The 13,772-nt window shown below is 50.0% G+C and overlaps 1 protein-coding gene across 2 annotated transcripts in view; it reads right to left on the minus strand.

Annotated features, from left to right (window-relative positions):
• The window catches only part of RNF123 (ring finger protein 123), a 44,432-nt gene that overhangs the window by 16,755 nt on the left and 13,905 nt on the right, over nt 1–13,772 (minus strand). For both annotated transcript variants that reach the window (XM_048956948.1, XM_048956949.1), the window contains 14 exons: nt 13,564–13,625; nt 12,674–12,745; nt 12,018–12,138; nt 11,171–11,272; nt 9,901–10,007; nt 9,248–9,446; nt 8,575–8,720; nt 8,306–8,389; nt 7,394–7,501; nt 5,118–5,295; nt 4,056–4,130; nt 609–696; nt 270–357; nt 63–147 (listed from right to left, as the gene is read on the minus strand). In XM_048956948.1, the coding sequence (XP_048812905.1) occupies nt 63–147; nt 270–357; nt 609–696; nt 4,056–4,130; nt 5,118–5,295; nt 7,394–7,501; nt 8,306–8,389; nt 8,575–8,720; nt 9,248–9,446; nt 9,901–10,007; nt 11,171–11,272; nt 12,018–12,138; nt 12,674–12,745; nt 13,564–13,625 (1,515 nt within the window). The remainder of the gene's footprint in view (nt 1–62; nt 148–269; nt 358–608; nt 697–4,055; nt 4,131–5,117; nt 5,296–7,393; nt 7,502–8,305; nt 8,390–8,574; nt 8,721–9,247; nt 9,447–9,900; nt 10,008–11,170; nt 11,273–12,017; nt 12,139–12,673; nt 12,746–13,563; nt 13,626–13,772) is intronic.

Raw genomic sequence — 13,772 nt, forward strand, 5'->3', positions numbered from 1 at the left:
TTAGGACAGCTCTCCTTTTGCACCCTTTGTAAACCTGAATGCCACTCCCCTGCCCCACTCACTCTGCAGGCTGGGGAGGCTGGCATCCTCAGGCTTGGTTTTCAGCAAGTGTGGGAGCCGCGTGTATCTGTATCCAAAGCCACAGCCCTGCCAAAAGAGATGAGGAAAGATCTTAGAGGACGGAGAACGGCTAGGTTTTGCTGCTACTGGAAAGCAAAATGCTCAGTGTCCACCCAAGCCCCAGGCAGTGAGAGGGCAGGGATGCTCACCCTCCACAGCCTGACGAGGATCCAGTTGGTCTGCGCCCAGGGCCGCTGCTCGTAGGGAGCCAGGAGGTTCTTCATCATGGAGATCCGCCTGCATGACAGAACACATAGGTCAGCTGCAAAGGGTCTGGGGACAGGGGAACAAATGGGACTTATGGCAGAACTCATGGAGCTGGGGCAGAGCAACACACCGGTGCATTAGAGAAAGGAGGCTCCCCCAAATCAACTCCAGCACCCTGCTGCAGCTCCTCTATCCCCGCAGTGCTTGGCAGCCTGCCTGCTCACTCCAAGCCTTGCCACCCAGCCCAGCCCTGCCCCAGGAATAGGCAGGGCAGCACTTACTGCTCTTCTGGGATCCTCTCTACAGCACGCAGCGAGTGGGGGTAGCAGACATAGCTGGCCAGTGCCTGCATCAGGGAGTCCCGGATGTCTGTGGAGCAAAGAGAAGGAGCTAGGACAGACATCCAAGGACACACGGTGTGCCACAGGGCACCTGAACACCAGAGGCTGGGAGGGACCAGCCCTCACTAACAACAGACCCTCTCTGGACATGTTCTGAGGAAGAACCCGCTTTGCAGATGATGCCAAATCAGTGGCACCAGTTGATGTGCTGAATGGCTGGACTGCTAGAGGAATGTGGATGGGCTGGAGAAATGGGACAGCATGAACCTTATGAAATTCAGAAAGAACAAATGCTGACTCCCAGGTGTGAGAAGGAAGAATCTCTTGCAGTGGTACAGGCAGGGACTGCCTGGGTGCAGAACAGCACTGCAGAGAGCAACCAGAGCTGGAAGCAGACAGTAACCTGAGCTTGGGCTAGCAGTATGCCCTGGCAGAAAAGGAGGCCAATAGCATCCTCTGCTGCATTAAAAGAATGCAGCCAGGAGATCGAGAGAAGTGATTAACTCCCTTTAATTAGCTCTCATTAGACCAGAGGCAGTGCACCCAGTTTTGAAATCCTCAAAATAAAATAAGCAGACTAGAGTTCAGCAGAGCGCTGCTAATATGGCCAACGTGCCCTGGAAGGAAGTGCTAAGGGAGCTGGGTTTGTTCACCATGGATTAGAAAGCTATAGGGAAGCTAACAGTAGCTTGCAAAGAGATTTATCAGGAAGGTAAGAGGTTATCACTAAGATGCAGTTCACAACTGTGGTTATACACCACTGATGGTATATAGTGAGAGGCAAGACAGAACGGACATAAAACAAGAGAGGTTCACACTGGATATAAGGAAAAATGTTTTCTCCATGAGGACAGTAAAGCAGTGAGACAAGTTGCTCAGAGAGGCTCTGTGTTGTGCAGTTTTCATCCTTTGAGGCTTTCAAGACCAGACAAATAAAGCCTGAGCCCCAGTCCAGCATCACAGCTGACCCTGTAGAGGACGGTCGAGAGCCCTCCTGAGGTTCTCTCCAATCTGAATAGCCCTGCGGTTTCTGACTGACCCATGCTTGCAGTTAGAAAAGCATCTGCACCCTTTGTGCAGAGGGAAGGTCAGCCATGAGATGGGAGAGTCTGAAGGATAACACTTGCTCAAAGCAGCAGATACTGGAAAACACACAGCTACAGACAGCACCAGATTAAAAAATGCTGTTGTCAAAAGGTATTCAGATTACAGCCAAAGCCTGAAGTTCCAACAGTGCTCTCTTCAGGAAAAACTGAAGAAGTATCCATGAAGCCACAACCGGCTGTGTGTGCTCTTCTGCTGAGGGTTAATGCTCCACATTGGAGGCACAGAAAGGCACTGTGCAAGTGCTGTGTCCTGAGTCTCCCTCTTGAGCCCACTGTCTCTTCTGTCTTTAGTTGGGTGAAGGTATTCCTAAACAACTGACTCCCTGCTACAGTTTGCAGAGTATTTCTTGATCTAATTCTGTGCAGCCAGCCAGCGACTTCAAATCCTTTTAATTTCACAGAAATTTCACAGAATGGCCAGGGTTGGAAGGGACCTCAAGGATCATGAATCTCCAACCCCCCTGCCACATGCAGGGCCACCAACCTCCACGTTAAATGCTAAACGCTAAACCAGGCTGCCCAGGGCCCCATCCAACCTGGCCTTGAACACCACCAAGGACGGGGCATCCACAGCCTCTCTGGGCAGCTGTTCCAGCACCTCACCACTCTCCGGGTAAAGAATTTCTCCCTGATGTCCGACCTAAATCTCCCCTCCCTCAACTTAAAACCATTTCCCCTCGTCCTACACATATCAACCCTTTCAAAGAGTTGATTCCCCTCCTGTCTGTAGGCTCCCTTCAGGTATTGAAAGGCTGTAATGAGGTCACCCCACAGCCTCCTTTTCTCCAGGCTGAACAAGCCCAGCTCCCTCAGCCTGTCCTCATAGTGGAGCTGCTCCAGTCCCCTGATCATCCTAGTGGCCCTCCTCTGGACCCTCTCCAACAGCTCCCTGTCTTTCTTGTACTGCAGGCTCCACACCTGGACACAGTACTCCAGATGGGGCCTCACAAGAGCAGAGTAGAGGGGGACAATCACCTCCCTGTCCCTGCTGGCCACCCCTCTTTTGATGGACCCCAGGAGACCATTTGCCCTCTGAGCCTCAAGAGCACACTGTTGGCTCATATTAAGTTTTTCATCTATCAGGACCCCCAGGTCCTTCTCCACAGGGCTGCTTTCAAGGACCACTCCATCCAGCCTGTATGGATGCCTGGGATTCCTCCGGCCCAAGTGCAAGCTCACCTAGCCAACCTGCACAGAATGAAAGGAGCACACAAGCATTTCTGGGGCTCTGCTGAGGATGCAACAGCTGTCAGCAGATGACAAGCAGCCTCCTGTTCTGCAATAGAAAAGTGTGCCTACAGCCTTAGTTTAATCTCTTAGCAAGACAGTGTCATCTAAAGGATGAGGGGAAAGCAGCTTCTGGAGGAGGAGCAGAGTCACTTCTAAATCCAGATGACAGGGATGAGAAAAGGACTCTTGATTCTTCCTGAGAATGCAGGATAAACACGCCTTCAGAAATAGCTACTGAATTAAGCAGAACTCAGAGCAGTTAGAGCCAAGTGTGTGAACCAAACTGGTTTCCAGGCAGCTGGAACTAGGCATGTTGAATCATTCTGCCTTTAGGATCTACCCAGGCATCACAAAGGGTCATACACTCAAGGACCTTCACAGAGACACACTGAGCTGATGAAGGAGAAACACTTCAATCTCTGTCTCCAAATGCAGTAGTTTCCCTGCAGACTTGACTGAATCAAAACAAGAGTCAAGCTGAACAGGGAGCATTGGTTTGAGAGCAAATAGTCCACTCAGCACGATGTTGGGTTTCTCCAGAAGCCCAAGTCAAGCCCCAAACTCAGAGAACTACAGGCAGAAGCATGCATGCACAGATGAGCATTTTTGTACAAGTCTGTGTGCTCCTCATGTTAGCAAAAGTTCATTGTGAATTGAAGGATTCCTGTATATGGCCCATCTGTATCTGCATCTGTGTGCCTACTCCTACTACAGCTCAGGAAAAACAGAGGCTTGCTGCCCCAGTCAGCAGGGAGAGCATCCCTGTGCCTAGGCAGCTAAGGAGAAGCCCCAGACTAATGTGCAAGTAACTGGGATCTGAGCCTTGCTCTCAAAGGGGCACCCTAGGTCATCTACCTAACCCTGAATTAAGCAGGACACGTGGGGTAACGGCAGTGTTCAGCTTCTCTTTGCCTGAGGAGGTACAGAGCACTCAGTGAGTTCAGCAGACAGATCCTAGATAGATAGATACATCCCAGATCACTGAGCCACTGGCAGTGGGGCCAGCCAGGCCTGCAACGTATCACCCCAAAGAAAAGGAGAGCACCATTACCTGTGCCCACAATCCTTGAGTCAGCAAAGTGTTTGGCCAGGATGGCAGCGAGGCGCATCAGGGTTTCCTCATAGCCTGTGAAGAGAAGGAGGGAGCAGGAGTCACATAACGACCCAGTGGGCAGACCTGTGGTCCTGCAACAGGACGGGCAATGGGATGAGTTCCTGCAGCAGCTAACTCTGCAGCTTTCTTGCCTGTCCAACTGTCAAAACAAACAGCTGGGAAAACATGTATCTGCAACACAGTTTCCAGCCTTATCATGTAGCCTGAAGCAGTTACTCAGAGAAAGGCAGAACCAAAAAAACAAGCAACTGTGGCAGATGACAAGGGAGAGAAGTCTAATGCAGAAGGGGCTGAGCAACACAAATAGCACACTAGATCTATGCATAGAAGCTGTGTCCAGTCTGCAGGCCCTGAAGCAGTAGATCTATTGCTGTTTAGTTCTACTGCTCCCTGCACAGCTTCCAATTAATGGGCACTTTTTAGCTACGCCTTGTTGAATGGAACAGCAGCTCTTGCCTTCGCAGGCTCTGGAAAGCCTAAGGACTGCTAGAGTGATGTAGGTAGGAAAAGCATGAACAGACTAAATCCAGCTGAACACAGACACCTGGCATGAAGTGGGTGTCCATCTCCACATCCAAATCCCACCAGGAACTGAAAACAGCCCCGGTTCCTGCAGTCATGGCATGAATCCCCCCACCCAGCCAGCCAGTGGCAAACATGGTCAGGACAATGACATCTTCCTGCATCCCAACCCATTCCCAATGCCTCCTTGGAAACACGCAGCTGCCAATGATTTTCAGTACAGCTAATGCTGTGACAGCTGTGGGCAAGGCACAGGCACCCCACCTAAGTTCAGTAAAGGGCATAGGTCATCAATGGGCACCTACCCAAGGAACAGCATTCAGCACTTGCCCCACATCGCACAGACAGCACAAACTGAAGGATAGCACGGCCAGGGAAGGATACAGAAGGGATGCACAGCTACCAGTACATCACAGGGATGGGGCTTTACTTAGGTCTTACCAGGCCAAAACTAGCAAGGCCTCCCCTTCCCCTTACCTGGAAGTTCCTCCATGCTATTGACAGGACTGAAGTAGTTCTTGAGTGCGCTGTAGCTGTTCATAGCCACGCTGAGGTAGAACTCTGGCATGAAAGCAAAAAGCGAGCCTGTCCTGTCACCATGCTCAATGGTGCGGATGCACACTCTCAGCAGCCAGTAGATATCCTGCATCTTCTCCTGCCAGGGAGAACACAGCACTCCCCAGTCAGTTCAGAGCACAGCTATCACCAGCATGAGAGCAGGTGAGCAGTGGCTTTGTCTCACTGAGTCCTGAATCCCTTCAGGATCTATTCTTTTCTAGGGAATATGAGACCACATTGCCTGATTGCAAAAAAACATGTGTTAGTTTCTATCCTGAGTGCAGTGTCTGAAGGAAGGCAGGCACTAGCAATCCTGGCATAAATCTGGCAGAAAGAAACCTCAGCCACTGTAGGAATTAACACACAGAAACTGGCAGAGAGCTCACACCAACTCAGACCCCTGCAATGGGTGGCCACAGCCTTTTGACTTCCATGCCAGTCACTCAGCCACATTCCCCATCTGGCGCAGCGTTGGCTTCCTGCTTCTCTAGCAAAGCTCTGGAGGTTCTAAATCAAAACCAGGAAATTTAAGGGCATCTATACAACTTTAAGCTCCTAAAATCAGTACCAACTAAGATGTAAGAAGAGGAAACGTTGTTTTATATCCTGTGATGCCAAGAAATGCGATGAACACTAGCAGTTTACATAAAAACAGATGGAAGAGAGTTACACTTCAAATGAAAAAACAACAACACCTCAGAGGTACAGATAAGTGATTCCATCTGCCTAGTTCCTCTCCTAAAGTATGCCACTATCATCTTTGGGAGAGCTGTGTGAGTTTGTTCTGTAAATTACACCAAAGGGGAGAAAATCAACTGGATTGAATAAAAGACATCTTTGCCTCAACGCCGGCACACACCTCAGCTCAAGTGTTGTTTTCAACAGTTATGATCAGCAATCGTGCAGACAACGTTAAGGTAAAGAGAGCTGTGTTTGATTTTATTAAGAGCTGATAATCTAAAAACATTATCTCAGGTATTGCTAAGATGGAAGAAAGCTTACAGCAAGAGGATGGAGAGATGTGTGACAGACAAATAGTGCCTTAACAAGATAAGCCGAAATGGTCTCCCCCTGGGGTGTTCTGAAGATGGCATTATCTACCTCAAAACTACGGATGTTCTGCCCTTCCTTTCATCTAACATCAAATCCCACAGCTCACAATAAACGCACGGTGAATTCCCCAGAGGACACAGCAGCCTCTCCTGCATTCTGACACCTCAGCACAGAGCAGGACTTCCCCGCTGGGCAGAGAGCAGATTCACTCCTTCTCTCCATCAGCAACACTCGTACAGATGTGTCCCTCCCCAGCACGCAGGCCACGTGGATGCTGGAGCCCACTGGGGATACAATTCCATGGGCAAACAGCAGGTACCCATCCTTAATATGACAACAGGTCATCTAGAGACAAGAACGCTGTTTCTGCATGGGCTACTACAGTGATAACTGATATGCACTGGGAAAGCCCTCCCTGTTTACATCCTGGGATATACGCTGCATGTTGAGAGAAAAGTGTCCTACTCCCCAGAACAAAGAACATACAAACATAGATGGGGTGAGGTAATGTGCAAGGGAACACCAGAGGAGATCTGCAGGGTGTAAGAGCATAAACTGCTTGTGAGAAAAGCAGGACCAGAGATGTTACACCAAAAGATGGTGAATGCGAGGAAGAAGGGACGACTTGTGCTAACAGTCAGTGTGGCACTAAATATAAAAAGCACTTGGAAACCAAGTGAAGAAGGGGAGAACATCTGAAAAGGAAACTCCTAAGGGCTGGGTGCTGGACATTCCAAGAAGTGAAGCCTTAGTGAGAACTCCCTGTGACAGCACAGCTCAGAGAAATGCTTCACAATAGCTTCTCTGTCTTCTCAGCCTGCCCTAAGAACTGGATGTCCCTTTGGCCTGCATGCTTCTATCTGCACCACAGAGACTTGACTCCCCAAGGAAAAGCCTACAGCACCACACAAAGCTCAGAACAGACTGGGCTGTGTTCTAATGTACCAACCCTGGGGCAGGAGGGAGTCCTGGCCTGAGAAGGAGTCCCAGTGCACAAAGGCACAAACAAGGCCTGGAGATCATCAGCATTGCTCCAGCACACCAGCAAAAATATCACTTGTGACATGTGAGCTGAGCAGCACAGATACAGAGGCACATGTGCTCAATACCTTCTGAGCCACTCACATTACGTTCCTGCCCACCTTTGAATAGATGGTGACATTTATCCAGGCAAGGCGTCGGCTTAGGTGATTGAGTTTCTCAGAGAAGACCTTCTGGCTCTTCAGCAGCTCCTCATGGATGTCTCTCCTCTGAAAAGAGTGTGGAGATGTGAGGGCAGATATCACTTCCACTTATATTATCCTTTTTCAAAGCTGGACAAACAACAAAAAAGCAAATAGCACCCTGGGGCTAGCTAGGCAGAAGAGAAAGAGGTCAGCTCCCCTTCTGAGGAGGGAGTGGGAATCGGTGCTATAAAAAGCACTTACTGGCCTCAGTTGCAGCCCACAAGGCCTGATGCAGACACTGGTCCTGACAGCTCTAGGATCAACTGCTGTCAGGGGTATTTTTTTAATGCATCACCGGATACATTCTGTCTCCAGCAGCTGGAGAGGACATAAGTGTCCCAAGCTCACCACTGCAGGGTATTTACTACTTGTTTTTTTCTGAACTGTGCTTGTGAATGCCAGATCTAAGGAAAAGTCCCAGCAGCTCAGACAGAAGTGCAGTAGCTGTGAATTGGATTGGAAGCTGAAGTGGATTGGAAGGTCTCCTCTGGACAGGAAACCTTTTCAAATCCTAAGTCACAGCTGTGGGGTACCCCTAGTCCCAACTTCAGGAGAACGGATCTGAGCTGCCTGCAGCTCTTGAAGGTTTGCAAACTCTCACAGTGCCTGTGAGAAGTTGAAGCAGTTGCTTCAGTGCCTCTGTTTCTTGAAGCAGTGGTACAATTGGTTGGCACAGCATGAAATGTGGCTGCCAGCTCCAGGCACGAGTTACTACTCCAACAAAACATTTCCAGCTTCGCTGCTGGAAATCATGCACCGTGCTTCAAACTTTCTGCCAGGTACTGAGGAGCTTCCAGAGAAAGAAGCTGGATGTCCAGAAACACTTACTCTCTTTGGGCAGCGGCTGATTTTTTCCTCTGTGTCCTTCAGTGCCATAGCATACTCATTCACATCATCTGACACACCAACCATCTGAAAAGCAAGCAGATTCCAACAAAACATGAGGGCATTTATTTCCCCACACACAAAAGCATGCAATCTGATCCCCCGTGGGAGCTGGGAGAAGGAAAGAACACACAGTCTCTAAGCAAGCAGAAAACAGAGAGTCAGTACAGTAGAATGGGAGAATGGATGCCTGCAAAGCACGTGCTGCTTACCTTCCCAAGCTGCTGGTGGACACTGAGGTTGTACATCATCACTATCCCATCCAGGACTTCCAGGAGGGAGTTCTCTGTGATGGGCTGGTCTGGCTCCTCTGGAGGTCTCCCCAGTAAGAGACCCTCATTTCCATTGCTGCCTTCAACTGCAATCCATCCCCAAGACAGGAGAGAAGTTCTCAACAAGGCATTTTGGCACCACAGCTCCTGCCTGCGCCTCTCTCAAGCCAATGACCAGAACCCTGCAGTATATCTGCAACACACCACTCCCTCCCTAGACACACAAACACGCCGTCCCACCTCGCTGTGTGCATCAAGTTGACCTGCCAGATCTGCTCTAACAGACTGAAGCACATTTCAGAGACTTGCCTGGCCCCACCAAGGGAGCAACAACTACAGCGCTGCCTCCAAACTACCTTCCTGCCAAGTCATGCTATTCTTACAGGAGCCAAGGCAGCACCTCCTTGCATACAGAGTGCAAGAACATCAAGAGTGTTATGCTCAGGATAGCAAAGTGGTTAACTGTGGACTTTGTGGGTCTCAGCAGGCCCTGGGAAAGGGAAGGAGCAATGCTGGAAGTAAACAGATTGCTTTCCTCTCAAGAGCAGGGGGAGCTGAAGAGGCTGTTCTCCCAGGGACCAGCTGGGCCATGCTAGCATGCAGAAGTACTCACTGTCCTCCTCTGTACGCTGTTCCACACTTAGAGTGCGTACTTTGACCTTCTCAAGGGTACCAAGAGGTCGCCGTGGGTTCATCAGGCTGACGGCCGCTGTGCTGAGGAAACGGTTGGCACGGCCCAGGGTGGGAGAGCTGAGCCAGCCAGGTCTGGCAAGAGCTCCACCAATGGCTAGGGTGGCAGAGGGACGCTGAGACTGAGAAGAAATTAAGGGAGAAAACGTTCTAGCTGTTATGCTGCTTGCTAATGCTCCTTTTTTTCCCTGCAGGGATTTTGGTACAGATGCACAAGGGCTACTGGAAAGGGAGATGATGCTCAGTTAGCTGATGTGTGTTCCTTCATCTGGGGCACGTGTCAGGCACAAGCAGCAGATCTGCACAGCAAGAAGCTGCTGTGCCTACAGCTGCCATGCCCTCCTTTAAAAGTAAGCATCAAGAGTTTTCACAGAGGAGAGGGCCACATTCACATCAAGGGATAGGTACAGTGCAGAGAAAATTTGGCTGCTCAGACTTGGTGCACCTAGGTCCTTGGTGATCTGCCACAAGTTGTTAACCTGGCTGCCCACAGGCTGGTTACAGTCCTGGACCAGACACTGCTTTCCCCCTAAACAAGCTAGAGGTTAAGCTTGCTGCCCAGCACCAGTGGCTCACCTGTGCTGCTGATGTTGCTGATTCCTCATCTTCATCCAGATCATCCATAGTCACTGCCTGCAGCTCCGCAGGGTCAATTAGGACATTGGCTTTTGCAGCCAGGTCATCTGCAAAGAGCACACCAGAGCAGCTGTGAATGCACAAGTTACCTGTCATAGCCCTAGGTTCATTCTCTTTCCTGCTCCTCAGCAGTAGAGAAGCAGCCAGCGAGGTTGGATGCTGCATCAGAACAGACTCACTTCCCCCCAGCTCACCTCTCCCTACAGAGTGGATACCAAACAATGACAGATATTGCTCCTTTCTGTTCCTATCCCTACCAGCAACAAACAGAACAAACAAAGAACCAGGAGGCAATGAACAGGGCCAGAGACAGGGAAGTTATTTCAGGGCCTGAGACCAGCTGCTGAGCCTCCAATCCTCCAATCTGCTGCCCCATGATTATGTCCCCAGATCACTAAGACTGCAGGTCCCTTCACAGCCCAGAGGAAGGCTGTCAGATGGCTATGCTGTACAAAGCCTGAACATGCTTTCTTGTCCATAGTCCTGGGTTTAAAGTGGTCCAGAAAGAACCTGGGGCTGTTGCTACTGCTTGCCTGGAGTGGTACAGCAAGTCAAACCTGGGTATCTCTTATACCCAGCTGTGTAGAAGTGTGCAGGCTTTGACACAGCCCTTGGCTGTGATGCAGCCAGAGCACTTCCCCAGCAGGTATTCCAAGGCTCCCTTCCTGCCATAGGCAAAAGCGGAATCCTTGTGGGACTGCCTGAGTTGGACTCCCATCTTACATCTGCAGATCTGGCATGTTGTACAGCTGCAGCAAGGGGAGCTGGAGTGAGAGATTCACCAGGGCAAATGGCAAAGCTAATACCAGGGTACCCTGATACAGAGAGGGAATGATACTCTGCTCAGCACCTCTCCACTGTCCCCACCGTCCACCATAATGAGTTTGGGGCAGAGAATAAAAGCACATCAAGAAAATCAGGACAGGAGTTCAGAAAAAAAGTTTCCAACTGACCACTCAGAATGGAGCCTGCAATTAGGAGAAGACAAATTAGTGTCCAAATCACAGATATAAAAAGCTGTTAACTTAAAGGACACTCCACCCCAGAGGGATGCTGCCTTCTCTAGAGTAACTTGCATCACATCAAAATTCAAGTCTCCTCTCCTTACATTTAATCACATGTCATTACCCACAGCTTCCTCCTTGGGATATCTCCTTGGTGAACTTCAGCCAGGACCTGTGGTAAAGCTTCTGGAAGTCAGAGCACTTACCTTTCAGAGTCTTCTTGAGGTGAGACAGAAGACCTCCGAGTCGCTGAAGGTCAAAATAATCCACCTTCCCATTATAGAAAAGTTGGGGAGGGACATATGCCTCTGAAGTAGATAAGGAAACTTGTTTGTCCCATCAGATCCATACACAGGACCCCCACATGTACATTAACACCAACAGGTAAGTCCTAAGACAGAGCCCAGCGCCCAGGCTGGTGCTGCACCAAGTGACTGCTTCTGTTGTTCCAAGAACACAAGCCATAGAGGTAGAGGTAACTTCCATAACAAAGCAAGCACTGGATGCACATCAAAGCAGGAGGCAACAAGGCTTCCAGCCCTTCATCCCGCCCAGTCCCAGTCCCTGGGGAAAACCAGATCCTTTGTAAACTCTCTAGCTCTCACCTATCTACTCTAACCTGAGCTGGAGTCCATTACATCCCACAGGGTACTGTAAGGCACTCAGTGAATCTGAAGAAAGAGTAAGCCAAAAGTAAGCAAAGAGATAGATAAAGCTGGGATTAAGAGTGGGAAAGCAATGGCCATTGATTTGGTTTCTCCTTAATCCCACAGAAATCCCTGTGAAAACTGGCAAATACATTTCCCTGTACTTTAACTATCAGATCACAATATAGATATTCTTTTGCAAGTCTCAAATTGTCCAGAATAGGTCTGGGTGTTAATGGGATTAGATCTGCACATAGGAATTTCCCAGCATCTACAGGCTCAGGGCAGAGAAGGCATCAGCACCCATGAGAAACACAAAGCTTTCAGCATCCTGGAGAGCAGTGCCAGGAAACAAACCCTGTCCCAAACACAGAAGTGTCCTGCTAGCTTCTCCTCCAGGCCTTACCTTCACTGCTCAGCGCAGCAGGTGCCTTTGCCTTGTGGCCATCCCAGAAGAAACGCAGGGCAGCAATGAGCCGGTGCAGGAAGCACACCATGTACTCTGGTGGGCACAACACAGTCAAGTTCTAGGGCAACAATGAGAGTTCAGCCATTAGGGCAGTTGTGAAGGTGCTTCTTAGTTGTGGTGGCCACGTGGGCCAGGCAGAAACTTCCTGTTCCCAGTCCTGCTGAAAGCGCATGCACCCGTTTCCAAAAGCACCTCTGGTTTCCAGCTCCGGGATGGAGCCCAGTGCTGATGGCACCTAGCTGCTTCCGCCTCTGGAAAACCCCTGGCCCTACAGTAACAAGCTGGTGTGATGGGAGGATGGATACCACGTGCTCTGCCTCTGAAGGTGGGCTGCTTGTTAACGCAGAGAGGCTGGTGAGGAAAGGGCTTCCTGCAATAATAATAACATCCCCACCTTCCTTAGCTGCAGGCCATCAGTCTGAGCCAAGGCCAGAAGAGCGGTCCTCACCCAGGTGGTGAAGAGGATGCTCTGTCTAGGTATCAATTGCTCATCTGCTGGAAGCAGCTCAGCCAAAAGGGCAAGAGCTCCCACCCCAAAGGTACCAGAGAGCTCTTCAGGTGAGGCCTGTGGGAAGGCTGTCCCTCTGACTTACCCCTCTATTGCTAGCATTTTCCTGAAGAAACTTGCGGAATTTGTTCAGGAAGATGTATCTGGATGCTTCCCCCTGGCAGGAGGAAAAGCAGGTGGTGAACTCACAGGGAAAGGAACTCCCAGAGAAAGGCATTAACTGTCCATCTCTGTCATGTTTGCTCAGGGACGCATCTGGGCTTCAGGCACGTAAGGTAGAGGGGCTCCGTATATTTTTCCATATTAATTAGGCAGATCTGCAGCATTACACTACATCAGTAGGTACCCAGAACATCTGCAACAAGGTCTGGGCCTGCAGCAATGCCTGAGTCCTCGTGGGGTCCAAAGCTGCCGAGAAACAGAGCTGTATATGCTTGGGAGCTACATTCAGCAAGAGAAAGCAGTTGACCCAGCTACCACCATTGCTGGAGCACCCATGAGCAGCCTGTGGGCCACTGCTCTGCAGTGTTGTGTCTTCTGAGGCCCATACTGGGATGCTCTGATGACAGCCAGAAGATGCACAGCTTTATGCAGCTGAACATCTTCCACCTGCTCTGTAGAGGCACACGCTCACACCCCTGCCATTCCTTTTCTCTCTGGAATTAGTATTAATTGTGAGGGTAGAATGCACTGCAGTCAGACTGTGTCTGCCTAGTTCAACAGAAACACAAGGCTGGCTCAGGTGCAGCTCATGTCATCACTCAACACTGGCAAAGCATCTGAGACTATCTATGATTCTGTGATTCCATGATACCCCTTTAAACAGAGCCCAAAAACTGTTTCTGCAGTTCAGCCTGCCTTACTAGATCAATTAGTGAACTGCTTCTGAGGACAGAACGTCTCCACAGCTGCACTTCTGTACCTTACAAGTCCTGGGATGCAGAGATAATGTAGCAAAAAATCCAGAATGCTTACCCCTCCTCTGTCCTTGTTGTTCAGCAGCAGCTTCAGAATTTGAACCTGGAGACCTTCCACCACTAAAACAGGGACACAGCAGTTTGCTACTGGACAGTAACAACTGGAAAGCAACTGCCCGTGCTAACTCCACCAGTGCCATCAGGAGAAAGACCACCACCCCAGCACAAAGAACCAGGTCCAGCAGAATGCTAGCCCCATCACTGGGA

The sequence above is a fragment of the Lagopus muta genome, chromosome 11 (genome assembly GCF_023343835.1).
Source record: "Lagopus muta isolate bLagMut1 chromosome 11, bLagMut1 primary, whole genome shotgun sequence".
NCBI classification, from domain to species: domain Eukaryota; kingdom Metazoa; phylum Chordata; class Aves; order Galliformes; family Phasianidae; genus Lagopus; species Lagopus muta.